The sequence below is a fragment of the Verticillium dahliae genome, genomic scaffold, assembly GCF_000150675.1.
Source record: "Verticillium dahliae VdLs.17 supercont1.16 genomic scaffold, whole genome shotgun sequence".
In the NCBI taxonomy this organism is placed as follows: Eukaryota; Fungi; Ascomycota; class Sordariomycetes; order Glomerellales; family Plectosphaerellaceae; genus Verticillium; species Verticillium dahliae.
Window position 1 is genome coordinate 13293 of NW_009276935.1, and position 24370 is coordinate 37662.

The 24370-nt window shown below is 53.9% G+C and overlaps 7 protein-coding genes across 7 annotated transcripts; 2 read left to right on the top strand and 5 right to left on the bottom strand.

The window, feature by feature from the left end:
* Positions 1-2470: 2470 nt before the first annotated feature.
* VDAG_07187 (3-oxoacyl-[acyl-carrier-protein] reductase) lies at positions 2471-3433 on the bottom strand (the record flags this gene model as incomplete). The annotated part of the gene is made up of 3 exons (XM_009656092.1): positions 2471-2503; positions 2631-2814; positions 2868-3433. 3 exons carry the CDS (start codon positions 3431-3433, stop codon positions 2471-2473), a joined length of 783 nt encoding a protein of 260 aa, XP_009654387.1.
* A 497-nt stretch (positions 3434-3930) lies between these two features.
* On the bottom strand, positions 3931-5872 carry VDAG_07188 (allantoate permease). Its single transcript, XM_009656093.1, has 4 exons — positions 5525-5872; positions 5100-5476; positions 4508-5051; positions 3931-4453 (listed from the first exon to the last, which is right to left on the bottom strand). Exons 1-4 carry the CDS (start codon positions 5797-5799, stop codon positions 4069-4071), a joined length of 1581 nt encoding a protein of 526 aa, XP_009654388.1. The 5' UTR covers positions 5800-5872; the 3' UTR covers positions 3931-4068.
* Positions 5873-8038: 2166 nt separating this feature from the next.
* Positions 8039-9065, top strand: VDAG_07189 (GabA permease; the record flags this gene model as incomplete). The annotated part of the gene is made up of 4 exons (XM_009656094.1): positions 8039-8049; positions 8116-8156; positions 8210-8736; positions 8784-9065. 4 exons carry the CDS (start codon positions 8039-8041, stop codon positions 9063-9065), a joined length of 861 nt encoding a protein of 286 aa, XP_009654389.1.
* A 1501-nt stretch (positions 9066-10566) lies between these two features.
* On the top strand, positions 10567-12118 carry VDAG_07190 (glucose oxidase; the record flags this gene model as incomplete). The annotated part of the gene is made up of 3 exons (XM_009656095.1): positions 10567-11180; positions 11236-11855; positions 11910-12118. 3 exons carry the CDS (start codon positions 10567-10569, stop codon positions 12116-12118), a joined length of 1443 nt encoding a protein of 480 aa, XP_009654390.1.
* Positions 12119-12969: 851 nt separating this feature from the next.
* Positions 12970-14690, bottom strand: VDAG_07191 (high-affinity nicotinic acid transporter; the record flags this gene model as incomplete). The annotated part of the gene is made up of 5 exons (XM_009656096.1): positions 12970-13020; positions 13073-13480; positions 13543-14000; positions 14076-14322; positions 14400-14690. 5 exons carry the CDS (start codon positions 14688-14690, stop codon positions 12970-12972), a joined length of 1455 nt encoding a protein of 484 aa, XP_009654391.1.
* Positions 14691-19467: 4777 nt separating this feature from the next.
* On the bottom strand, positions 19468-21555 carry VDAG_07192 (1,3-beta-glucanosyltransferase gel4; the record flags this gene model as incomplete). Its single annotated transcript, XM_009656097.1, has 2 exons — positions 21081-21555; positions 19468-21012 (listed from the first exon to the last, which is right to left on the bottom strand). Exons 1-2 carry the CDS (start codon positions 21159-21161, stop codon positions 19468-19470), a joined length of 1626 nt encoding a protein of 541 aa, XP_009654392.1. The 5' UTR covers positions 21162-21555.
* A 1399-nt stretch (positions 21556-22954) lies between these two features.
* VDAG_07193 (uncharacterized protein) lies at positions 22955-24155 on the bottom strand (the record flags this gene model as incomplete). Its single annotated transcript, XM_009656098.1, has 4 exons — positions 22955-23338; positions 23545-23549; positions 23674-23744; positions 24046-24155. The coding sequence occupies 4 exons, from the start codon at positions 24153-24155 to the stop codon at positions 22955-22957; spliced, it is 570 nt and encodes a 189-aa protein (XP_009654393.1).
* Between the last annotated feature and the right edge of the window lie 215 nt (positions 24156-24370).

Sequence of the window (24370 nt, forward strand, 5' to 3'; positions counted from 1 at the left end):
GGGGGCACGTGCTTGGCGTGTGGACGTGCTGAGTGCTAGTGCAGGTATCAGGTACGAAGGCCTGTGCATGACCAGTAGTCATCGGACGTGAAGGGCACAATGAGGCACCTGCAGGACTGTCTGACAATATCAATTGAAAAAGAAGAAACCAACCGCTTCGCACTGCGCGGCTGGCTAATTCAACGTGCTTCTGTGACTGCTCACCTCACCAAGGTCGGACGTTAGGCATTGACCCCCACAGAGCATGTGGCTGGTGCCTCGGTGAATGCACCCACCTTGCCGAACCTTCATGTACCACACATCGACAGAACTACATGTACCTACCTACCAACCGATGCGTCCTCCATCACTGGCGTCAACCAACCGAACATCGTGCCATTGCGACCGGGGTATTCTCGCCAAGGACATGCTTTGTGTCGATGAAATTTAATTCCTCAATTGCTGACCGCCTGCCATGATCCCTCCGCTCGCTGCACCACTGTCGGTATCGCCAAGGCACCATGCAACTTAGAGGGTAGGTAGACTCGATCGCGGCACTTGTGTACGGAGAGCATCGCGTGGTACTGGCAATCCCAAAAGTGAAAGACATGGTCAGGCAGAACCCAGGTCCAGGGCCATCCTACCACCACAGGAGATCTCGGTCGCCGAATGAAATAGCAGTCCTGACGAGTTGGCCTGAGGCGATCTCGTTCTTGATCCTTCCTGCTTATCTGCCAGAGCTTCCATGCCGTCGGAACCAACGGAGTCAAAGCTCCAACCTCGAAAGAAGGGGTTCGTTCATCCATCCTCCACCCCTGCCTGTCATCTGCGCCAGCACCTTATTCCCCTACGGCCATACACCCTGTCAGGGTATTGAGCGAATGAGCGAGTGCAGGTATTAATTAGGGTGGTCAACCATGCAGCAGCACGACAGTAACGTCCAAAGACGTGCTTTGACCAGCCCGAGACATCTCTGGCCTGCCTCTCGTTATGGTCGGACCGCCAAATGAAGATGACTTGGACTGAGGTATTCTCCTTGCAATCCAAATAATCGTACTTTCCAACAGGCCTGAAGTCCTCATTGAAGGAATCCTCGTCATCATGGAGAGGAGAGGAGGTCTGAATCTTGGGGCTTGTTCGGTAAGGATGACGTCTGATTGGGAGCTCTCTTATCTCTCGGCAAAGTGGGTCGATGGCTGCAGCACGTTCTTGGCGAGATAAGGGAATCCCTGCGAGACCTTCTTGACGTCGACCATCCACCTCGAGCCTACCTGGAGACGCCAACGACACGCCAAATGCAGCGGATTCTGGGCCAAACAAACACAAAGTAGACTGCAATGCGAATACTATTCACGGTTCCGGCATTCAGGTTCCGGACGAGTGCCTTTCTGACCAGTCTGCGTTATCAACGATGTTCCATTAGTGTTTGCGCTTGCTAACATTTCCAACCGCCAAGCGCCCAGCCGCCATCCCACCGTCAACCTCCCTCAGCGCGTCTTTGATCAGCTTCGGTCCTGATACCGGAGGAGAGGTCTGACCCTAATAGTTACCTGAGAGAGACAATCCTAGTGGCCGGCAAGCATGACCCTGAAGATAGGCAAAACGCACTCTTTGCCGCTGCACTTGAGCGCGGCACCACCAAGCCGAAGGCGTTGCAGACACTGCTCGCTCAGGGTCAAACCGATCCCCCGTCTTATTCACAAGTTGATCTACGAGGAGCAGGCCATCAACCTTCATCATCGTAAAAGCTCAAGTGTCAGATTCACCATCTAGATCGAGTCGTTTCATTCCTTTTTCTGGGTGCATGCCACCTCGAAGCCGGGTGATCGTCCACCATGCAGCTCCGCGATCGATACCACATTGCACGCGCTTGCGTCCCTGCTTCTCTGCGCCCGCAAGGTGTCAACTGCCGGATCTCATAACAGTCCTAAAGCTCCCATCCTCTAGACTAGCACCATCTTTCGACCTGGATCAAGTTCGGCAGACTTCTGTTCCTGCTTCCTTGCGGGCGCTCGCCCCCTCCCAAACCCCTCTTGGCGAAGGCTTGCGGTCCTCGTCTGCCGGAGATCTGGCACTTGCCCGCTGGTCCATAGGGCTTTGCGGGCGTATATCATGCTTGGTGCCCCATTTTCTTCGATTCCCCATATGCGCTGTTCTGCACGTGTGCAGACGCAGAAGACCCAGTGCAACATATAAGGTGCTCTGTTCACCGTTGAAGAAAGTGGCTTGAACCTTTCTTTGTGTTATGGGCTGACCCGCCCTCACGCTCTCGCAGTACGATACCTCGCCGCCTTGACGCGCTCAAGGTATATGTAATCGTCAACAGCAGGATGACAATAGCTACGATATATCATGACACATTCATCGGGTTACCCTAGCTTTCATGTCCACTCGAATGCTCATTCGCAGTGACAGAAAAGTCGTAACTTTTCATGCCACAGTCGAAACGACTTTGAAGCTCCTCTTGAGTTTATCCAGCAGAAAATTCCATTCAGAACTTACTTCCACTGGAGCCAAGTGCCTCCTGTAGTGTTTTACGGGTCAACCCGCACTCACAGAACCAACGCAACACCTGTTCGCAATCACGGTTCTCAATTGACGACCAATGGAGGATATTTGACGACTTTTCTCATGGCATCCGTCTAACACACCAAGCCGCCATCAATCTGGTACACTGAACCTGTGATGAACTTGCTCTCGTCTCCCAGCAAGAATACAATCAGTGCGGCGACCTCGTTCGGTTGGCCCTGTCTTGGCAAAGCCATAGAATAAGATGTCGGCTTCTCACCCCGACGTTGAATCGATGTCTCCAAGAGAGGTGTCTCAATGGGGCCGCTGCTTACTGTCAGTGACTCTTTCACATCTGGACACAACGCGTTATCACTCACGGAGCAACTGCATTGACCCGCACGTGTCTCGACCCGAGCTCCTTCGCGGCCGTCTTCGTCAAACCCACAACACCATGCTTGCTTGTGACATAGGCAGCGCTGTTCGGCAAGCCGATGATTCCTGCCATCGATGCAGCATTGACCACAGAGGCGCCGTCTTTCAATGCTGGGATCTGTGCCCGCAACGAATTCAATACGCCCTTGATGTTAACTCCCATAACAAAATCCCAGTCGTCGTCATCGATTTCCGCAATGGAAGCAATGTTCTGCTGCTTTCCAATGACGCCTGCCAGATTTGCTGCGCCATCCAGCTGGCCGAACTCATCAGCAGCTTCGTGGATCCAACCTTCAACGGCTGCCCGGTCTCGCACGTCGACCTGTTTCGAGTGAATGTTCTCTGGGCCGGCGACTTCTGCCAGTTCAGCTCTGACCTCTTCAAGAAGCGATGCATTGGCGTCGGCGAGGGACAGCCGAGCGCCGAGAGACGCGAGCTGGGTTGCCGTGGCGCGGCCAATTCCTGATGCTGCGCCTGTAATGGCGAAAGCTTTGCCTTTAATGGTGGACATAATGGTGAGTGAAGCGCTGGTGCAGGATACAGAAGGCGAGCATGGGCTGTCAATTCTATGGATTGGATGCGATCGATTCAGTACAGGTACTTATGGGGCATGCGCCGCATGCTTTGCGCATCCGAGGCGGGGTTCGGACTTCGTCGGAATGCCGCGAAACGACACCCGGGTTCCGGCCAACGCTAAAAATTGTCATGTCGGGTAATGTCGCCCGACATGTTGAACCCCCTATATTAAAAACGCGGCCCTTTACTAGAGGTATATAATATATTGCCTTAAGTCTTAGCACTACAATAGTTTTCCGCGAGTGCAACACGTTGGACTGGAGCCGATGACTGGGGATACGCCGAGTGTTTCCAAGTTCGTGGCGAGTGAGGTCAATGATAACCAGCTAGAGCCGCATCACGACGAGTACCGTTCTTAAAGCGACAACAAAGATGCAGTGCCTCGATCGCGTCACAAATGGCAACCTCAACCAACCCAATTGATTTCACAGGCGAATTTGAATGAAGAATCGATTGTTTCTAGCAGTGACTTTGACTTGAATGAATACTCGTTGGTTTGAGCCCTAGCAGAAACAAGGTCGTTCCTCGGGATACCTATGGCGCTGCGCTGTCGAAGCTGCGCTCAGCTGTCTAGTAGACGTATTCAAAGTTAGGGTTCTCCTTATCCGTCATATCTGTAAAGGCAGTGACGTTGAGCTCATCGGCCATAAAGCTGCCGTTGGCGCGCATGGCGGCACGCTTCTCCTCCTTTCTCTTGTTCTCCCACTTGAAGGCATAGCGGAACACGAAGAAGAGAGCGAGCTCAATGCAGTTCGCCACGAGGATGGAGCCGATGCCGAGCTGGTACTTCGGGGCCTGTTTAGTGAGGTAGAAGAATGGGCTGACAATGTTGCCGATGCAGGCGCCGAACCAGATCATGCCTGAAACAATCATCTTCTTCGACTGACCGCCCGTGTTGGAGGTGATCAGAGAAAGAGAAATGACGAATGATGCCTGGTACGAGCCGGTGAGGTAGCTAGGAAATGATTGTTAGCTTTGAGCCTACAAAGTCAGAGCCACTCCCACATACAAGCAGACAAGCCGTCCAAAGTAGGCGTCTTTGGGGGCAAGAAGGAAGCCGAGAGATCCAGCAATAGTCGGAATCATGAAGATTGCGCAAACCAAAGTGCGACTGTTGTGGGGCATATATCTGTTGGCGAGAGCACCCAGGCCAATCCAGACGACCACCAGAGCACCCTGAGGAATGCCGAGCAAAGCGGTCTCGAGAGTGTCGAATCCAAGGCCCTTGATCACCAGCGTGGAGAAGTTGGAAATGCCTCCATTGGGAACGTTGGCAACGAAGCCGAGCAGAGTGAAGAGCCAGGTCTTGTAATCGCAGTATGCCTCCTTGATCTGGCCCCAGTTGATTATCCGTTGTTCTATTCCCGTCTGATTGCGACGCATACGAGCGATCATGATCAGTTTCTCTTCGCGGTCGAAGCCCCAGATGGTGCGAGGCGAGTTCGGCAACATGAAACAGAGGATGATAGCCCAGAATGAGCAGAATGCACCGACGACAAGGAACTCGTAGCGCCATGACTCCAATGCTCCCTTGATATGTCCAATGCCGTAGCCTAAGTCGTCAGTAGCTGCAAAATGAACCAAGGATGGCTGTGGCTTACCGATCAAGCCTCCTCCAGCAACACCAATGCCATTCCATGCATACCAAGCCGAGATGCGCGAGGGCTGTTCCTCGCGGGTGTAGTACATTGAAGTGATCAACATGAAAGCAGGATCTGCGATGGCCTCAAAAGCACCAGACAGAACTCTGAGGGCTAGCAGGCCCCAGAAGTTATGAGCTGCAGCTTGTGCCATGAGCAACGCACCCCACATGAAGATGTTGAAGGACAAGTACCAAGCAGGCGGGCAGCGCTGCATGATGAGGTTCGAGGGAATTGCCCAGATCAGCCAACCAAAGTAAAAGCTGCTCGAGAGCCAGGAGTATTGGTCGCCCTTGAGATTGAGATCGTCTTTGAGGCCAAAGATGGCTGCATAGGATCTGTACTCGTTAGTGCATGTAATTTCCGGATGAAAGGACTCTACTCACAGAGTGGTCTTGTCAACGTAGTAGAAGAAGTAGCATATGCCTAAAAGGGGCAGTATTCGCATGTCAATCTTGCGGAGGACCTTTTTCTCGGCCACCTGATCGATCGACTCATCGTTGGGGTACCTTGCGAGGGCTTCGATGTACAACTCAGGGTCCGGATGATTGACATCCTCGTTGATCACACTCGGCTTCCCAAGCTCCTCCTCAACGTACTCGACACCACTTTTTCTTTCTTCGCCGGTGGGCTTTGTTGCGATGTCTTTAATGTCGGCCATGATGAAGATCGTTTCTGCCAGCTGCGTCGTCGGTCCTTGGACTTGGTGTTGAAGTGACTGAATTGCAGACTACTACAAATTGCTTATCACGGGGAATCGATGGCTTCTTTATACATATGTCACTCTTGAATCGTACCAGTCAGTCGCCTCCGACGTCGAGTCAGATGTTTGTGGAGTCGAAACCTTGGTTCGGTGGGGAGGCGATCACCGTCGGCTGATCCTGGGGGAGGAGTCGAGTCAGTGGGGCGCCACGTTCTAGTAGCGGTCATCGTTCCGATGGGCAACATTCATGCCCACTAACAATACGACGGCATTTGGATAATTTGATGAGTAAACCCTGGAGGCAGAGACCTTTCGTTGAATTATGTATGTCGAGCCAAGACATGTACTGCGCCGAGACGAGTTGTTGGGTTGCTCTCTCTGTCCATCATTGCAACGTCTGACGACCCGTCAAACCAAACGAGTCCCGGCCGTCGCATCGGGTTGGTAGCACTGCGGGCTTCCGACCGCCGTGTCGACAGCTCCGACCCCACTGCCGACCCACCTCAGCTAACGCTCCACAAGCCCCCAGATGTCGGCATGCGACGGAACCCATCTGATGGCTGCATTACTAGGTCACTAGCAACAGCCTCCATCATGTACCTATGGATCTCAAGTCGTATGTGAATGGTGGAATTCTTGTTTCCGAAGCGTCGGCGGGGACTCAGCAACTGGTGGCTTCGTCTGGTAATTTTCCCGCCACTGGGGATGACACTCGGTTTCAGTAAGCTGTCAGACGTGTTTTCGAGGCTGCGCTTCTTTTTGGAGATGATCAAGTTGGGATCACTCATGGCCAGCATCATAAGCCAGACACCCAGCGTTGATAATCCCAAGATGCATTCGTCTAGAATGCATGACCGAGTCAGATGTATAGAGTATAGACGCGAACCTTGCATTCAGGGTGCCGCGCCCTCGACATCATTATTGGTGCAAATTGCAATTCATACTGGCTGAAGATTCTCACCTTTTCTTATTGAGTAGTAGGCCAATGCCACGAGAGTCTCACGTCAAGCGTCATCCATCTCTCAAGGGGTCTCTAAGTATACTTTTCACACCATAGGCTTACATCCTTTCTTGGATGAAGTGCCTCATCGCGCTTGCCCCCTCACTGGGTCAGCCCTCTATGAAGGATACCCTGCTTCCGTTCCTTTACTATTACAATACCGTACATGAAGACCCTCAAGAGTGTAAGAGGAGGACTAGACCCTCGACCAACAAACCGAAGGATCCAGCGGTGTTGACATTACGTATCACGTGTAAAACCGGCGCTTGGGACAACTTGTAAGGTACGACTTGCAAGACTTCCTCGCAGGGAGACTCATATGGTATAGGCATCCCGCTCCAGTGGGGTTACTCAGCACGGCGCGCTCGCGCGAAAGATCAAATATGACTTGGCTCCATCTCATCAAGCGCCGCGAGCTCTGGCCTAGACTGTTCTATCCTGCTGGTAGACAGTGTTTCACATGGACATAGCGGTGAGGCGGCAAGTAAACCGTCGATGTCTTCCAAAGGCGACTATAGTTATCACAACCACGCCTTTTATATCCAAGAGATGTTCCAATCTGCAGCTCAGAGTTGAGTAGTGAGAGTAGCAGCCTGTGCATAAGCACGATACACAGAGCAATTAGGTTGCCAACTTATGAATCCTGAACAAGTTGTGACTCTTGATCTACCATTCGGCAACCTCCCTAACACCAGGCTTCTGCATCCTTATAACCTCATCGCAATTCAAGAGGCAAAGAGGATCGAATGCCTCTCTTATTTGCATGCTATTAGAAAGCGCCAAGACCAACACGAACAACTCACCCGTCGCATTGCCTCAACGGTCGCCTCGCCGAATTCGTGTTTCACATAGTCTCTTTTGACCAAGCCAACACCATGTTCACCCTGGTACGCGTCAGGATAAACCACAATCTTCATTCTGTAGTACTCACAGAAGCTGGACCCTATAACTCAATTGCTCTCTTGACCATGTCGCGTGATGCCCAACGGGGACTCGCGACTTGTTCAGCCACAGTAGAACGAATATCCCTGCACGACCACTGTGTTGTTGAATATCCCAATGGTTTAAACGATATTCACGTTAGCGTCGGCTTGGTGTTGAGACGAGCACTTAAATGAGTTGGGCTTCTCGATTGCTGGATTATATTATAAAGTATGCACTACGTGCAACCTTTCTTCTTTGAACATATAAGTCCGTATGAAGAGCGAGTATGAACTTGAGCTCAACGCGGAGTGCTGAGTTTGTCTTTACTCACTTTGCGCTTCTGCATCTAGGTGGACGACCGGTTGGGCCTTTTTCGTTGGTTTGCTTCAAGGTACGTTAAGAGTGATCTGCATTAACCTCTTCTAAAAACTAATAAGTTCACAGGAGGATTTACCATGATCGGTTACGGTATGGTCGCTTTAATATGTGAAGAGGTTCCGAATCCTCGCCGAGAGGTCCCCAAGGGCTTAGTTCTCTCTGTCCTCGCCATGGGCATAACTGGCTTGGTCTATCTGATTCCTATTCTTTTTGTGCTCCCCGACGTGTCACTGCTGCTATCCGTCGCCAACGGTCAACCCATCGATCTTCTCTTCAAGACCGTTAACGGCTCAGTTGCCGGCGGCTTTGATCTCCTGTTCCTTCTACTGGGTATCCTCTTGTTTGCTGGTGTTGGTGCCATCACTGCAGCATCCCGGATTACCTACGCCTTTGCCTGCGACAAAGCGATTCCAGGACATCACATCTGGAGCCGCGTAGATAGACGACTGGGAGTTCCAATCTGGTCGCTCAGGCTGACGGACGCGGTCAACGCCCTTCTCGTATGCATCTATTTCGGTTCATCGGCTGCTATTAATGGCATTACAGGGGTGCGCGCCGTCTCTCTATCCACCTCATATGGACTTCCGGTTTTTGTAAGTGTGTTGCGAGGCTGACGCGCCGTGGCCAACTCCCCTTTCAGCCACGGGAGGTTAGGCCTCTCTATCAACATGATTTGTATCACATGGAACGCCTTCTCGATGGTCATTTTTTGCATGCCCGTGGCCCTGCCAGTGGATGCATCGACGATGAACTATCCCAGCGTTGTGTTCGCAGGCTTTGCAGGTGTAAGTTTGCTGTGGTATCTTGCGTACGGTCGGCAGCACTTCCACGGCCCGCCCCTGCTGGAGGGAGATCTGTGATTGTGACTCTCAGTTTCAGGCAGGAACATTCGTATCGATTCTTCTTATTTTCAAACTTCTAGGGGGAGATGAGTGCTATAGTTTGGACAACCGATTGAAGCTTGTCCATTTGGTCTCGGTGTCTCTACATTCAATGAAGTATCAGCCGACAGGAGACTTAGCCTAGGCTCAGCCTATGCGACATTATAGTGCATGGCGGAATGATCGCAGCAAACCCTCTGGAGGCTTTGAACTCTAGGTTTAGTGCAATGTTGGAGTGCTACTTGCACTCACACGCCTCGAATCCACATGGCAAAGCGTCGATCCTGGCCGTCCTGGGATATGACACTTCCGAGCCATGTTCAATCTTTGTTTTTGTGGCTTGAAATGTAATCCAAGGAAGGTTGCAGAATGCGCCAATGCTTATCTTACCTAAGATGGCAGCTTTCTCAAACTTCGCATGCTTTTGACGAGAGCTGGGAGGGTCACAATCGCGTGTAAGTTGAACGGATGGCCCCAGAGCTGGGAGGGTCACAATCGCGTGTAAGTTGAACGGATGGCCCCAGAAGTGGCGCGGATGCATATTCGTCAGAATGCTATCCGCGCCATATTCACAAATATCCAATCCCACAATGTCTTCCATAATTCGAGTTTAACATCTTTTCATGCCGCTCACTACAGCTTCGGAACCGGGTTTGTCAGGGTTCAATTTATGCTCAGGGCCAGACTGCCAGTTTTCCCAATAACCGTCAAGTTCGGTTTCTCAAGGCCTTATCCTGAACGCCGCTCAAAATCCTGAACCGCGAGTCGCTAGTCATCTGCCATTGGACGACATACAAAGATGACCATGCACGATGGTGGCGCGACCTGGAAGGCAATCGATTGAACAGGCTTGCAGTTTCGGCTAAATATCATTCAACGAAGCAGAATATCGCTTTCCCGCCAGACCCTTGACAGTAAAGGCTAGGCGAACGTCTTCAATGCAACAAGCTCAGCTACCCGTCGGGACCGAAGATCTTGAAATATGCCCGAGGAGCGACGACCCGCATGCCACTCAGTGCGCAGCGGACTTTGCGTGGCCTTTCAAACCTTTAAAACCTTTAAAACCTGATACGGCCTCAATATACAAAAACACACCCCAAGAAAGCCCAGGTCGCCATCACGAACTTTTGACCATCTAGCTGTGTCGACACAATAGGCTGCTAGAATGAGGTTCCACCCAGCAGTTATCTCAGTTCTGGGGTTGACACTAGCTCATGCCCAGTCATACGACTACATCATTGTTGGGGCCGGAACAGCTGGGTTGGTTGTTGCCAATCGTCTTTCAGAGGACCCGTCGGTGAACGTCGTCGTGGTGGAACCTGGCACTGATGAACGAGACAATCCACACATCAGGGGGACCGACCAGTTTGCCTAGGCGTTTGACACTCGGCTCGACTGGAACTACACCACGACACCACAGGTCCATGCGGGCGGCAGATCCGTGACCCTGCACCAAGGCAGAGTTTGGGGCGGGACCAGCGCAATCAATGGTAAGAGCAACACGGTATCGCATGTTGGAGCGAGAGACTGAAAATTACAGGTATGGCCTATGTGAGGGGCAATCGCGCTGAGTTTGATATTTGGGAAGAACTCGGAAATCCTGGGTGGAACTGGGATACCATGCTCCCATACTTTAAAAAGTCGGAGAAGTACTTCATCCCCCGGGAGGACCAGTTGGCTGCCGGTGCATCATATGAACCGCAGCACCACGGATTCAAAGGCCCGCTGCATGTTGGTCTGGCCCCCGCGTTCACCAACACTTCGGCGTCGCCTCGTCTACACGCGGCGTGGGAGAGCCTTTCCGTCCCGCGTAACCCCGACTTCAACAGCGGCAGCGTTCGGGGGTACTCTTATCCACCATCAACTCTGGACCCGACGCTCAACGTTCGATATGATTCCTCTCGAGCATACATACATCCTGTCGAACATCGCCCCAATCTGCAAATTCTGCAAGGCACCGTCAAGCGGATTACGTGGGCTCGTCAGCTGCGGAAGCAGACACAATGCCAGGGAAAAGGGTTAGTCGCAAATGGAGTTGAGTATCTGACCGAAGCAGGTGAAATGAAGATCATTAGAGCCACAAAAGAGGTTGTAGTGTCGGCTGGGGCAATCCGGACGCCAGGTGTACTCGAAGGCTCAGGCGTTGGTAATCCTCAGTAAGTATCCGTCTCAGCGTTCGCAACTGGTCCAAACTGATAGGAGAATCGGCAGGATACTCAAAGCTCTTGGTATTGAGACCAAAATCGATCTTCCAGGCGTCGGCGAGAACCTTCTGGAACAACCTCATCATACGCTCGTGTATAATGGCAACCTTGAAGAATCTACCAACGCATTTTATGCGTACATCACAGCAGAGAACCTTTTCGGTGAGCGGCTGGCAGCCGTGGAAGCTTCTTCTCGTGCTCGCATCCCCGAGTTCGCTAGGGCATCAGTCGAGGCCTCAGGAGACGGAGCGCTGAATGCAATTGTGATCGAGAAACTATTTACGATCCAGCATGACCTCATGTTCAAGAAGAACGCCACCATTGCCGAGATCCTTACCATTATCGCAGTGGGTCTTCAATTCTCGGACTACTGGATCCTATTCCCCTTCTCTAGGGGCAGCGTTCACCTGTCATCCAAGGAAGACATCGACAAGCCGCTATTCGATCCTCGTCTCATGCTCGCAGATTTCGATGTTCAAACAACTGTCGCTGCAGGACGATTGGCCAAGAGGTTCTGGCAATCAGAGCCGGTCGCTGCTTATGTGGGCGGTCAGGTTTTGCCAGATGCTGTGACATTGCCCGATGATGCCACTGACGCGCAATGGGAGACGTGGGCGCGAAATAACGGTGAGCTTTCATGACACCTGTGGAACAACAGACGATCTGACGAGACTGACCCAGCTGTTCCCAATGCACACCCGGTCGGCACAGCCTCCATGATGTCGAGGGAGCTAGGGGGTGTGGTTGACCCGGAGCTGAAGGTCTACGGCACAGCCAACGTTCGCATCGTCGATGCATCGGTAATGCCAATCCAGACCAGTGGTCATCTGACCTCGACAATATATGCTCTAGCAGAGAGACTGTCGGACATCATCAAGGACACTGCCTAAGCAGGTCGTCTTGGCAGCGTCCAAAACGCTGAGAGCAAACAAGCCCAATTTAAGGATATGGCAAACAGCCTGAAGGATCCAGTACGGCAATGATAAAAGCAGCTTCATGTTCAATCACCGGCTCTAAATTATGAAGAAGGAAATGCGAGGATTTCCCAGCAAGGTATTATTGGCCACAATCGAAGAAACCCCAGTCACCACCCATTTTCCCTGAATGATCGCAAAGGAGGTGGAACCAACTTACACGGACAAAGCGTTAATAATCCAAGCGCAAATGACAATGAAATGCCATTCGATTCTCTCACATCAGTGACTGACTATGTGATTGTTGGTGATTTGTTGCTATGAAAATCGTGCCGAGGCCGCCATCACGCATGGACATGAGGGGTAATCTCAATGCAGCCACCACAGCAAAAGTACCATCACCACCACAAGAAGTTTGACGCACGGAACCAAGATCCGCGCCTCCGGATGACATACTACGGCACAGAATCGTACTTGAAATCGAACGGAAGCCAATGATATGACACAGTGACCTGTCAGGTGTGACCCCTACTTCGAAATAAGAACGGCACGGCCCCGCATCGGCGCAACGCGTCAGTAACTGCCGTACGCTACCTCGGCACGCCACCGGAATATTCTAATCAAACGTCCTCACTTGGACACTTTAAAAAACACGAGTACGCCTCGGCGACGATTTCACAGTTTGCAACTTATATTCCCATTAGACCAGCTACAGAATCGTTTCCTACTGAAAGGAGTCACAGCAGCGACTTCCAGCAATAATCGCTCTCATTTCCATTCATAAAAGTCACGCTCATTCCACCGACAGCCCGTTGGCACGTCACGCTTTAGTACGTGTAGCGGAAACCGCGCTGCGAGTCCTCCTGCGCTCTGTTAGTCTCAGGGGTATCACCAAAGTTGGTTGCAGGAGAGCGGGGACAAAAAACTTACCTCGTTATTCTCCAGCTCCTTCTCGCCGCGCTCGGCCTTGCCGTTCTGCCTCTTGAAGTCAAGGCTCAGAATGCCGACAAGGATGAGAGTAAGCAGGCAGCAGGCAATGCAAGCGTACATGCCGGGGCGGTAGTGGGGCATGTCCTGGGCGCGGAAGAGCAGGCTGCCGGCGATACCGCCGACGCCGCCAAAGCTGACAAGAGTGGCGCTGCAGAAGGCACGCTTCCACTGGCCGCGGATGTTGTTGGCTTGGTAGGCCATGACGGCGGGGATGTTGGAGTTGGCACCAGCGGTGACGAGGAAGACACCAAAGTAGCGGACGTTGGCGTTGGGGTGGAAGCCCATGATGGGGAGGCCGATGAGGCAGAGGATGACGTTGATGATGATGATGGGGCCACGGACGCGGTACTTGTCGCCGAGCCAGGCCGTGGCGAACATGACGCAGCCGGCAAAGGCGTAGGGGGGGCGACAAGGCACTGAGCCTCGCCGACGGTGAAGCCCATGTTGATCTGGAGGATGATGGGCAGGAAGTAGGCGAGGGCATACGACAGGGTGGTCGTGTTGAAGAAGATCATTGCGTAAGCCCAAATCTTCCAGTCGGCGCCGGCAGCGAAGAAGCGGCGGGCGTTGAAAGGAGGCGTCTTGGCATCGCCACGGTCATGGTTCACGCGGTCAACGACCCACTCGAGCTCGCGCTCGCCGAGGAAGTTCCAAGTCTTGCGCCTCGAATCGGGGAAGTCGACAAGCAGCCAGTAGCCGAGGACGGCGAGAAGGCAGGTGATGATACCTTCAATGATGAAGATCCAGCGCCAACCGGTCAGGTTAGCGAGGCCGTTCATCTGCATGAGGCCGTAGGCCAGAATGCCAGCAAAGGCGGAGGCGACGCATCCGAGGAGGTAGAAGACGGAGTACCGCTTGCCAACCTCAACTACGCCAAGACGTCAGTATGATACTCAATCAACTGCGACGGACATCATTAACAAGATTGAAGAGCAACACATACATCGGGTATACCAGGTGCTGAGCAGGTAGACGCAGCTGGGGAAGAAACCAGCCTCAAGGACACCAAGAAGGACACGGCACACGGCGAGGTGGGTGAAGTTCTGAGAAAAGCCCATGCCGATCATGACGCTACCCCACATGAGGCAGATGCCTGCGAGATGAATGCGAGGTCCCAGCTTGCGGACGATGATGGTCGACGGCGGCTGGAAGAGGATGTAGGGGATGAAGAAGACAAGCGACGCGATGCTCTGTGAGTATCCCAGTGGTCAGCCAAGGTGCACCCATTCACAGGCACTGAAGTTGGGGGTTCAAGGGTATTGCATACGTATCGGTTCTCGACAATGAGGTTGAGCTCGACATTCATGCCGGCAATGGCGGCGGCCGACAAGTTGGTTCGATCCATGAGGGAGACGCAGTACATCAGACCGACGATGACAACAAGGCGACGATCGACGCGTCTGATGATCTTGCGCTGCTCCTCAGGCGTGAAGCCATGGTCGGGAGCAGAGGAACCAGGCGTGCGGACGCCATCGGCCGAGTCGACGCGGTTCGCCTTGTCGCCAATGTGCTCGGTCTCGAAGTCCTCCTTCTCGAGCTCACGATCGCGTGTGCTCATGATGGGCAGGCTGTATGAAAGAGTATGAGCGGGTGAGTATGGGATGAAGCTGTTCGGGAAACAGCCGGTGAGGTACTGGTCTTGGTTCTTGTCGTGTCGTCGCTTGTGCACCCCGAGACGTTTTTGGGACCTTGAAGGATGGGATGAGAGAGTCTTGGGCCTACCCTTTTTTTCTCTTTGCATCGGATTTCAGGAAAGCTTCTCACCCAGGCCTTTTGTAGATCGACCGGCGACGTGTCCCAGAGCAGACGAGACCCAGACCAGGCCACACCAGACCCATACCATGGGATCGGGACCCCTCCCATCACTATCCACCCTCACCTACCTATTCATGGGGCCCCCATTACGCATCACACACTACGAACCTAGCACCTTGCACCACCCGGCAAGCTCCACGCGCCTTTCCCCAGCTTTGGCTGGGCTTGCCTTGCCTGGCGTTGCCCTGCCTTGAAAGGGGGGTGACAAGCCGCTCTGGCGCTGCTCGGAAGAAGCACACAAACACGGTTGCGAGAGCCAATCAGACAAAGAAGAGCGAGCCAAGATGCCGAGGGTGGCGGTCTTCGACAGCCATCAGCGTCTTGGCCAACCGTCCGACTTAGTGGGAGCACATTGTCTGGGGCAGATAAACTCGAGCGTCTTGTGCAAAAGGGGGGGAGGAGGGCAAGGAGGGCGCCGCAATGAACGGTGAATCTGGGGAATGTGGGCTACCCGAGTGCCCCCATCTCGCCCCGGCTGCGGGGTAGAACCTAAGCCGGACGCACAAGAGTCAGCTTAACACCGATAGCGACCAAACACCTGAGAGGAGCGGAGAGAGACAGGGCGCGAGAGGAGAAATACGGGGGAGCAGGGAGGTGGAGTGAACCAGGGGTGGCCCCAGAGCCCCAGTCAAGGCCCACGACCGACCGCAGCTGATGATGCTCGTGCTGCTGCTTCTGTTGCTTTGCTACTACGCCCCCCTCCTTTTGCCTCCATTTCCTTTCCCCCTCCAAAGCCGCCCTCGTTCAAAGCCAACCGGTACTTGGTGCGGCCGATTTCTTGGCACGACGCCATAATTGGCCCAGTCCACGGTTCATTGCCCGTTTTGGTGCTAGATGCGAAAATCCATGAGCATCTCGCTCGTCTGGTTGCGTTTGTATGCCCCCGTCAGAAGGCTGTTCTTCCCCGGAGGACGGAGGGGGGCGCATGGATGCGGTGGGCGCTGTGGATGCCTGGGGGGCCTCCTCGAGATGGATCAGCATGTGGTCTGTCGTCGACTGTTCGCTCATCGTCATGATCGGTGACACATTGGCGTGTTTACCATGTGCGGAGCGCATACCCTTCTGAGCCTCTTGCGCCGCTCAAACTCACGCACCAGCTCCTCTTTGCTCCTCTTTGCACTCAAGCGTAGGCGCGTGGGGAACACATGGCACGGCACGAATGGAGGAGAGACGTGTTAAGGTTGAGGGCATGATCACGATGCGGCCAGTTCCGACTTTGGCCACTGTCAAGAGACAGTTATGGGGGGAGAACGGGCCAGGCCAGGCCAGACCCTGTCCCCCGAAAGGCAGAGACAGAGGGCATTGACAATAAGGGCGCTCTCGTTCGTGTGTTTCCCAATATTGGGTCGTCCCCATCTTCAGACACCGGTTGCATGTCTCGTGGTCATTTCGTTTCATGTCAACTTGCATGCTCACTGCTCACTGCAATCCTTTGAACCTCGATAGTACGAAAGAAACGTCCAACGCCACAGACTGTTCATTTCCCCCGCCATCTAGCTATTCTCCAAAACGCCAGACACCAAGCCCGATATAGGCGTGCCTCGGCAACTCTACTCTTCCTTCATCGTCTCATTGGCTCATCTCGCTCTTCTTCCCAGCCCTTCCCTTCCCCGCACATCTATCTCTCTCTTTCTCTCCATGTCAGAACCTTGACAACGCAAACCAGCCTTAGCTGACCAGACGCGTGCGTCCACGCCCAGGTAATCCTGAGCTAAGGTAATTCCAACGTCCAAGAGGCTGCATGCCACGCGCTGAACGTGAGCACCACGATATGCCTACCGCCCGCCACATCTGCATGCCACGCCATGGCGATCCAACTCACGACAGCCAGCCAACACTTTCACATGTGCGGCGTACATTCACTTCGCAAGTTTCGCTCAAAGTGGCAATGCTCACGATAGAAATGTTCTTGACTGCCACTCCTAGAGCTTCTTCTGATTAAATTGTTTCTCTCGATCCTTCGTGATAGACTCCTGTTTGAGTCTCCTACGCCACGTCACCTCGACCCTACATATGCCTCGCTGGGCTGAATCTGGACTCATCACACCGAGTGAAACAGCCGAGGCATCCTCAGAAGATCTCTATCATACTCCTGACGGGCGGCTGAGTGGTGTGCGTCCTACGGGACATGTCGGGTCATGAGGCTGAAGGCCGAGAGATGAAGTCTTGGTGGCTTGGTGATGGCCTCGGTTGTCGGCCAGGGCATGGTGTTGCGTTGACTATGTATTGTTTTGGGAGATCATAGCTCCCGCATCGCTCAATCAATGCTGCTTTTCCTGCTTCTTCTTTCTTCCTCCAGTGCCTGATGAACTTCGCCTTTCTACCAACCTTTACTACTATGGGCATTCCATTTGCTGCCGCCAGTTTATTCGCATCATCTTAACATGCATCATGAGGTGGTCCACCCTTCTAGTATCTTCCAACCATAGGAAGGCTTTGCATCTATCAAACAGCCGGACTAGAATGATAAGCTCTGCTCATCCCGACGACCTGGATCCTGCCTCTTGCATCTGCCTCCCCCTTGCTGTACAAGGGCGATAGTCGTTTCGACGTAGCGCAAAGGTGATGCAACCTGCCCTAAACTTCAACATCCTGTCCCAAAGCCAGCAGTCCGTAACTATACAGCCACGCCAATACCCCATGAGCCTCAGATACGACCCCAGCCTCATGCAGCTGTCACCCGGGTACGCGTCGAAAAAGGGCAACCCAAGCCCGTCCTAGCGGTCCCGAGACGCCCGAATGCTACTCCTCAGCTCTGAACCACGATGCAGCTTCCCTCGTAGAGTCAAACTTTGTGGCTATGTCCCCCCTTGGTGCATGTTGTTGGCTTGGCCCCCGGACAAACCATCTCAAAACGGACAGTATTGGCCGAAAGGGTGCATCACATGGGCGCCAGTCGTGTCAGATGAGATTTCCGGGGGGGACGCGATCAGGACGGGGTCCATGATGCGGGGAAGAGGATCAGCTCGCTGCTCCCACCGGAGATGCATCGTGGGTATGGCCCTCTTCCGGGCCTGAATGAAATTGAGAGGACGTTATGTTTGTGCTAAATCAAAGTCTGGCATGCTGTGATGCCCAGATAAGCTTGTCCCGTGATAGGGTTTCCAAGCGAAACCGAGAAATCGAGCGCAACCAAGCCCGAAAGCAATATCGGATACAGTCGATACCACGTTCTGCAATACCTTGTCCATAATCTCTTTCGCAGGGAGTTCTCTGAGATAATTCCTCAGATCAGATCTCCACGCATCCTGCCACCATTGCCATTGGGTCAGGTATAGCAACGCTCAATCGAAACGAACTATGTGATGCGTCACGACAGCTCATCGGATTCAGTTGACTGACATCAGGCATGCAGAGCCCACTGCCGCAATATCCACTGTTAGGGTCCAGAGATAATCTCAGCTCTCATTCTTACAAGCTCTCTTGCTGACACGTCCATACATGCCATCCAGGGGATCACGCACAGGACCTCCCAGTTCTCAGCCCCTCAATCACGACCAGAAACCCAACTCTGCATAGCTATCGGCCCCAAGTAACGTCAGTCTACGTATTGAGGAAGTTCAGCGTACTGTCTGGTCATTCTGGCTCCTTCGTTCCCCAGTCAGGCACCCAAGCATGTAGACGCCTTCTCCAACAGAACAACAATGCCGTCGTCTCAAGTCCATACCGACCCTTCAAGCGAATAAGCCGCTCAGGACGAGACGCATGTGACTCTAGGCGACAACGGCTACCATACGGCATGGGACGTTGTGTTACCCTTGAAAGAACTCAAAAAAAGAAAGAGAAAGAAAAAGATTGCAAGCCCGGCAAGTCCAAACTGGCCATGTCCCAAAACACCACGAGCCAAAATGTCACGAGAGAACCATCGGTCACCGGCACCACCACTCCATCCATCGTCATCGTCAAGAGGGCAAGCGAAGACCAACAAGTGGCATCCCACCCCAAGCGCAAGCACCCCGTGGAGCAGGAACAGCGGCGACGCAGTGACTCTGTTGCACAACAGATCGCACAAAATTGGTCTCTTCTATTGTGGATGGATGATGCAGGGATGCGATTGGCCTTTTGGTGAGAAACATCGCACATTACGCTCGACACGATAACTTTATTTGCCTTGGTGAAATTTGCTGCGACGTGGCTGCAGAGGAAACTTTCGTGGGTCGGCCACGGGAGCACTATGGTGAAGCACTAACCTTCACACGCGGACATCACAATAAACACACAACGGCGACCAAACACGGCATTTGAATCATACTCTATTGAACGAACACCTGGGGATCACGATCATGACCCCATGCTAACAAAACAGAAAACGTCGGCTCGACGCCGACCTTGTCGCAGGCCGAAAACAAAACATGGCACCATGAACCGATTGACCCAGCTAACCAAACCATGGTAGCCATCTAAAGCCGAAAGCAATGCAGAGCTATATTAAACAACTGATTCTTGATCGCCATCGGGCAGCCACCGCGGGGGAATCTGTATACATGTGTGGCAACCCTCCCCTCATGCATAAGGCGCGCTTACAGCACGACCATGGCACCGCCGACGGCGGCCGCGAGGACGACGTACAGTCCGACGGCGTAGTTGCCAACAGAGAAGGCCTGCTCCATGCGGCGGTTGGTCAGGCCGAAGCTCGCGTTGTCGTCGGCGTTGCTGCTGCCACCGTTGGTGCCACGAGCAGACGCGGCGGTCGCAGTGGCGGCAACAGCGTTGACGGAGGAGGCAGCGGAGAGCTTGCTGTTGCAAGAAGAGGCAGCAGAGGGAGAAGAGACGCGCTCAGCGTTGCCGTCAAAGTTGCAGGCACTGGAGGCCCTGTTCTGGGCCTCGTAGTACTGGTTCATGACGAAGCCGAGCTTCTGGGTAGCGTTGCACATGGAATAGGCACCGTAGATGCCAGTGGTGGCGTTGGTGGAGATGCCAGCGCAAACCTGGGGGTTGTTACCGCAGATGTTGCCGAAGATCTCACCATACTCCTTGACGCTGACGGAAGACTTGACTTTGCAGGACAGGCTGTTGAACATGCACTCGCAAAGCTCCTGGTCAGGAGTGGGAGGGAGACCGTTGGCGCTAACCTGCCAGTTCTCGCCCAGGTCGGGGCAGGCAGCAGGGCTGTTGGTGGGCTCGTAGTTGGCGCTAGCGGTGGAGGAGGCAGTGGCGGCGTTGACGCGCGAAGAGAGGACCTTGTAGTTCTTCATGACCTCAGCCTTGCTATCACCCTTGAACTTGACGAGGCCGTAGTCGTTGTCTTCCTGGTGGTACATGTAGACGATACCGCCGGAGAAGACCCCGCTCATGTCGTCTGAGTACAGAGCAGTGGTATCCTGGAAGAGACGGCCCTCGGCACCGTCAGGGACGTTGCAGCCGTACTCGGCAAGGAAGACGGGAACAGAGTAGTTGCTGAAGAACTCGACCTGCTTGTCATAGCCCGACTTCTGCATGGAGGACTCGCCACACCAGGAGTAGATGTTGTAGCCCCAGAAGTCAATGGCCTCGTCCTCGGGACCGCAGTTGAAGTAGTGAGCAGAGGGACCACGGATATCAGGGTCGTCGTTGGCGGCGTAACCGACACCCATCCAGCGGTAGTTCTTGGACTTGATGTAGGCCTTGGTGTCACGGACGGCGGCCTTCACGAAGGCCGAGGCGTCGGTGTTGCTGCCGTTGTTGGAGACCTCATTACCGGCGAAGAAGCCGATGGTGTTGTCGTACTGGGCGAGCTCGTCGATGACAGCGGTGTAGCGGTCCCAGACAGCGACATCCCAGTGGGGGTCGTCGCGGTTGATGGACGTGTTGGGCTCGCCAAGATCGGCGACGACGTAGATACCAGCATCCTGGAGCAGGGTCATGCACTTGGAGTGGTCCTTCTTCGGGTCGATGGCGTAGACACGGATGGTGTTGGTGCCGGCGGCAGACAGAATAGGGACATCGCGCTTGCACTTGGCGTCGTCGGCAAGGGGGTCGATGTACTTTCCGTCCTCGTTCTCACCACCGAGACCCGAGGGGTCTTCCTGGTAGGCAATACCCTTGATGAAGAACTGGGTGCCGTTCTCGTAGAAGAACTTGGAGCCCTGCGGAAAGAGGAGATATCAGAATCAGGTTGCGCGAAACCAATGGGGCAGCGAGATGGACGACGTACCTTGGTAACGATGGGGTCGAGGGCAGCAACTTTGCTGGCGAGGAGCAGAGCCGAAACGGCAGCGGTGAAAAACTTGCCCATGGTAACTGATTGTGGATTTCGGTTGGTCGAAGTGACAGACAGTGAAACGCAGGCTGAAAATTGGGTGGGAGAGTGCAGGTTATCAACGTGGAAGGCTGTCGAGGGAGACTAGTTTCTCGTTGTTGGAATGCTGTTGGGCTGAGACCTTGGATGCTTGGCTTGCGGAGTCAAAATGTTCGTCGAAGGCGTTTGGGGCTTGAGGCGCAAAAATCCTGGAGAGGGTTGGTTGGATTGGGGAGGGACAGACTGGGGTTTCAAAAAAACAAGTAAAGAGGTTTTGCAAATGAGAGTGTGAAGTCACAGTAAAGTGATGATAAAAAAAAGCGCACGAGCAAAAGACAGGCTCGAAGACACTCTCTCTCTCTCTCCAGAAAACGAAGGACGGCGAGATGTCGAAGTGTTGACGTTGATGGAAGGAAGAAGGGGGGAGAGGAAGGTTGCGGTACATCCGGAGGGGGGCAATTGTGGTTTTGTCGGACGGCTTGGCTCCTTAGCTGCCGCCTCCAAGTTCCTGGCTGCTCCTAGCTTCTCTCCTTCTTGACTGGTTTGAGTTCCCTGGATCGCCTGCCTCGTATCCACCGGACGGTAGGTGTCCCCGCACGCTGAACGCGAACCTGCCTAGCACTTGGCCAGGGGCACCGGCCACTGTAGCATCATCCACTGGCATTGGGCTGTTGGACCTGGCGATTGGCAACCGCTACACTGCCTTTCGAGCAGGAACATGTGGGCTACGAGGGCCCCATTGGCCAAAGGTTTGGCCAGGCGCCTGGCAGTCGAGGGGGCGCAGTCGGGAAGGATGGCAGAGGTACCCAGAGTCTTGGTGTTGCGCCAGACGAGCTGCAGGTACCGGTTCATCTGCCAGGGGTCCCATCTTCATCTCGTTTCACCCATGGGAGCGGAAGGACCACAGTGCCAGGATCCACGCCGTCAGGGGGGGTCGATGCTTGATGCTCAGGGGAAAATCTGTTAGCTCATCAAGAAGCCCTAACAGGCCAGTACTGGAGCCCACCCTCGCCTTTGTTAGTGACGGTCGCACGCCTTGGCATCATCCCTGCCACAGCCTCCCCATTCAGGTCAGGCGGCAGGCACTGATCGTCATCTCGCACAGTGAGCGATGTGAGGGCCTAGCGTCGTGTCTCCTGATTCTGGACCTAAGGAAAGAAAGGGGCAATCTCCACCCCCTGTGACTGCACCCTTCATGCCTCCATCTTCGTTGTCAGCCTAACACTTGCTCTCTCGTACTGGTCGTGACGACCGTCTCACTGGCAAGAGCAAGGGCCCGTAGAGTTGCGAGACGGGAAGGTAAAACATCGATGGGCGAGCAGATGGATGAGCACGCCGTCCGGTGTTCGCATGCTTCGCATTCTTCGCATTGTCAGCCTTGCCACCTACCCGAGGTACCACCTAACCCTACAGCACCTCAAGGTACCTGGGCTGTCCATTCATCACGCCAACTCCAGATTCCAACCAGGCATCGTCTATCGCCCCGCCATTCCAGGTGCTCACTGGCCTACCTAGGCAGCTGGAGCAGGCGATGCGATAACCTTTGCGGCACAACAGAAGATCACTCTCATTTATGACTCCTGGCATCCTGATATGGGGGTGGTCGGGACCAAGACATCCCGTCGTGTCGAGACACCAAACACAACCAGACGTCAGCGCTTCATCCCTAATACCCTCCAAGGATTCCCAAGAGCTCCCAAGTGCTCCAAGGGCTCCAAGGCTCCAAGGGCTTCAAGGGCCTCACACCGTCTCGTCAATCTTGGTTCTTTCCGACCAACTTCATCGACACTTCAGCTCAACTCTTGGGATCCATCACTGGGCATTCGGTCCACAGCCCACATCAACAAGGGATGCTCCACCAAGATGACGACGCTTCTCACGGACGACGGCGACTTGTCGAGACAGTTCAGACCTAGGATTCTCCCTTCATCGCTACACTGGACCATACCTCGAGCCCCTTTCAAGGAGTCCATGATTCGACCGAGACGCATTTTCACGCACTGTTCATGATTGTGGTGTGGTGGCGATCGAATTGCTTCCGACTGGCGAAGGACTGGAGCTGGCGAAGGACTGGAGCTGGCGAAGGACTGGAGCTGGCGAAGGACTGGAGCGAGCCACTGAGCGAGCAAGCACCGGAGCGCACCCCAGCCGTCCGGAGGCTCGTTCGAGGCGATCTATTGGATGGTAATACTGTAGACCGACGCCCGGCTGGAACCGCCGCCATTGACTCCCCTGATCATCGTCATTCCGCCTGGCCCCTCCCTCCTCACATGTCTCTCCTCGCCTGGTCACTCACTCGACCTTGGCCGCCTCGGTCGCTTCATCGCGAGATGCTGGCCCAGTTTTCCTGTTGCACTGCCCCTTCTGGGCCCGCACGTACCCGCCCTGGCGTCGCAGACATCCATCAGATCAGAGATCAGATTCAGGTGCACACCACTCTCCCGTGCATGCTTCGTCGCCCTTGAGCTCGCACCAAGTCAGACGTCTGTATGTAGTCTGGTGATCTTACGCGCCTTTTGCATGATCGACACGTTTGACATGGCGAGCGACACGCCGGGCCGGCTCTCTACGTCATTTTCCCTGTCCATCGCATTCAAGCGTCAAAATGTATTCAAATGCGACGTCTGTTTGTTTGTTGCAATGTCCAGCCTGGTGCCTTTAATTTGACCATGCTAATCTGGTCGCTTGTTTCATCAAATCGTTTGGCGGCCTGTTTGTGCAGCGTTTTTTGCTTGAGCGGATCTCATGTTGAACATCTTCATCTCCCTCCCAACTTGAACCATGCGCGTCCCACAACCTCACAAACCCCATCCCAAAACTCGGATGTCTCCCGCCAGGCCGACATCAACGGTCCTCGGTGCCGTTGTCCGTATTCGCGCACCTCACGGGACTCAGAGTATCGTCTTTGATGGGAACGGACCGAATGAATTTCTGGTGGGTACTCAGAGTCGTAATACGACTGCCGTCTGGCGTCGTCCCCGTAGGTGTCATCTCGTCGTGTCGAGTTCATTTCGCTTGACGTTGTGAATGAGGCCAACAATCTTGCTGCGACTGCGCTTGCACATACCTTTGTGCTTCGTCATGTGTCTCGAGAGGAATAGTCCTTTATATATTTTTTGATTTATTTATTTGGCGGAAGGGCGCCCATCTGCCTTGCCGCCGATTGGGCTGCTTCGCGTCACCGGGCGCGGGCTGTACATCATCAC

Coding starts and splice junctions, on each gene's coding strand:
- VDAG_07188 (XM_009656093.1), bottom strand. CDS start 5,799: ATGGCCGACATTAAAGACATCGCAACAAAGCCCACCGGCGAAGAAAGA. Junction 5,052..5,099: donor TGCTGGAGGAGGCTTGATCG/GTAAGCCACAGC, acceptor CTGACGACTTAG/GCTACGGCATTGGACATATC. Junction 4,454..4,507: donor TTTGGACGGCTTGTCTGCTT/GTATGTGGGAGT, acceptor ATCATTTCCTAG/CTACCTCACCGGCTCGTACC.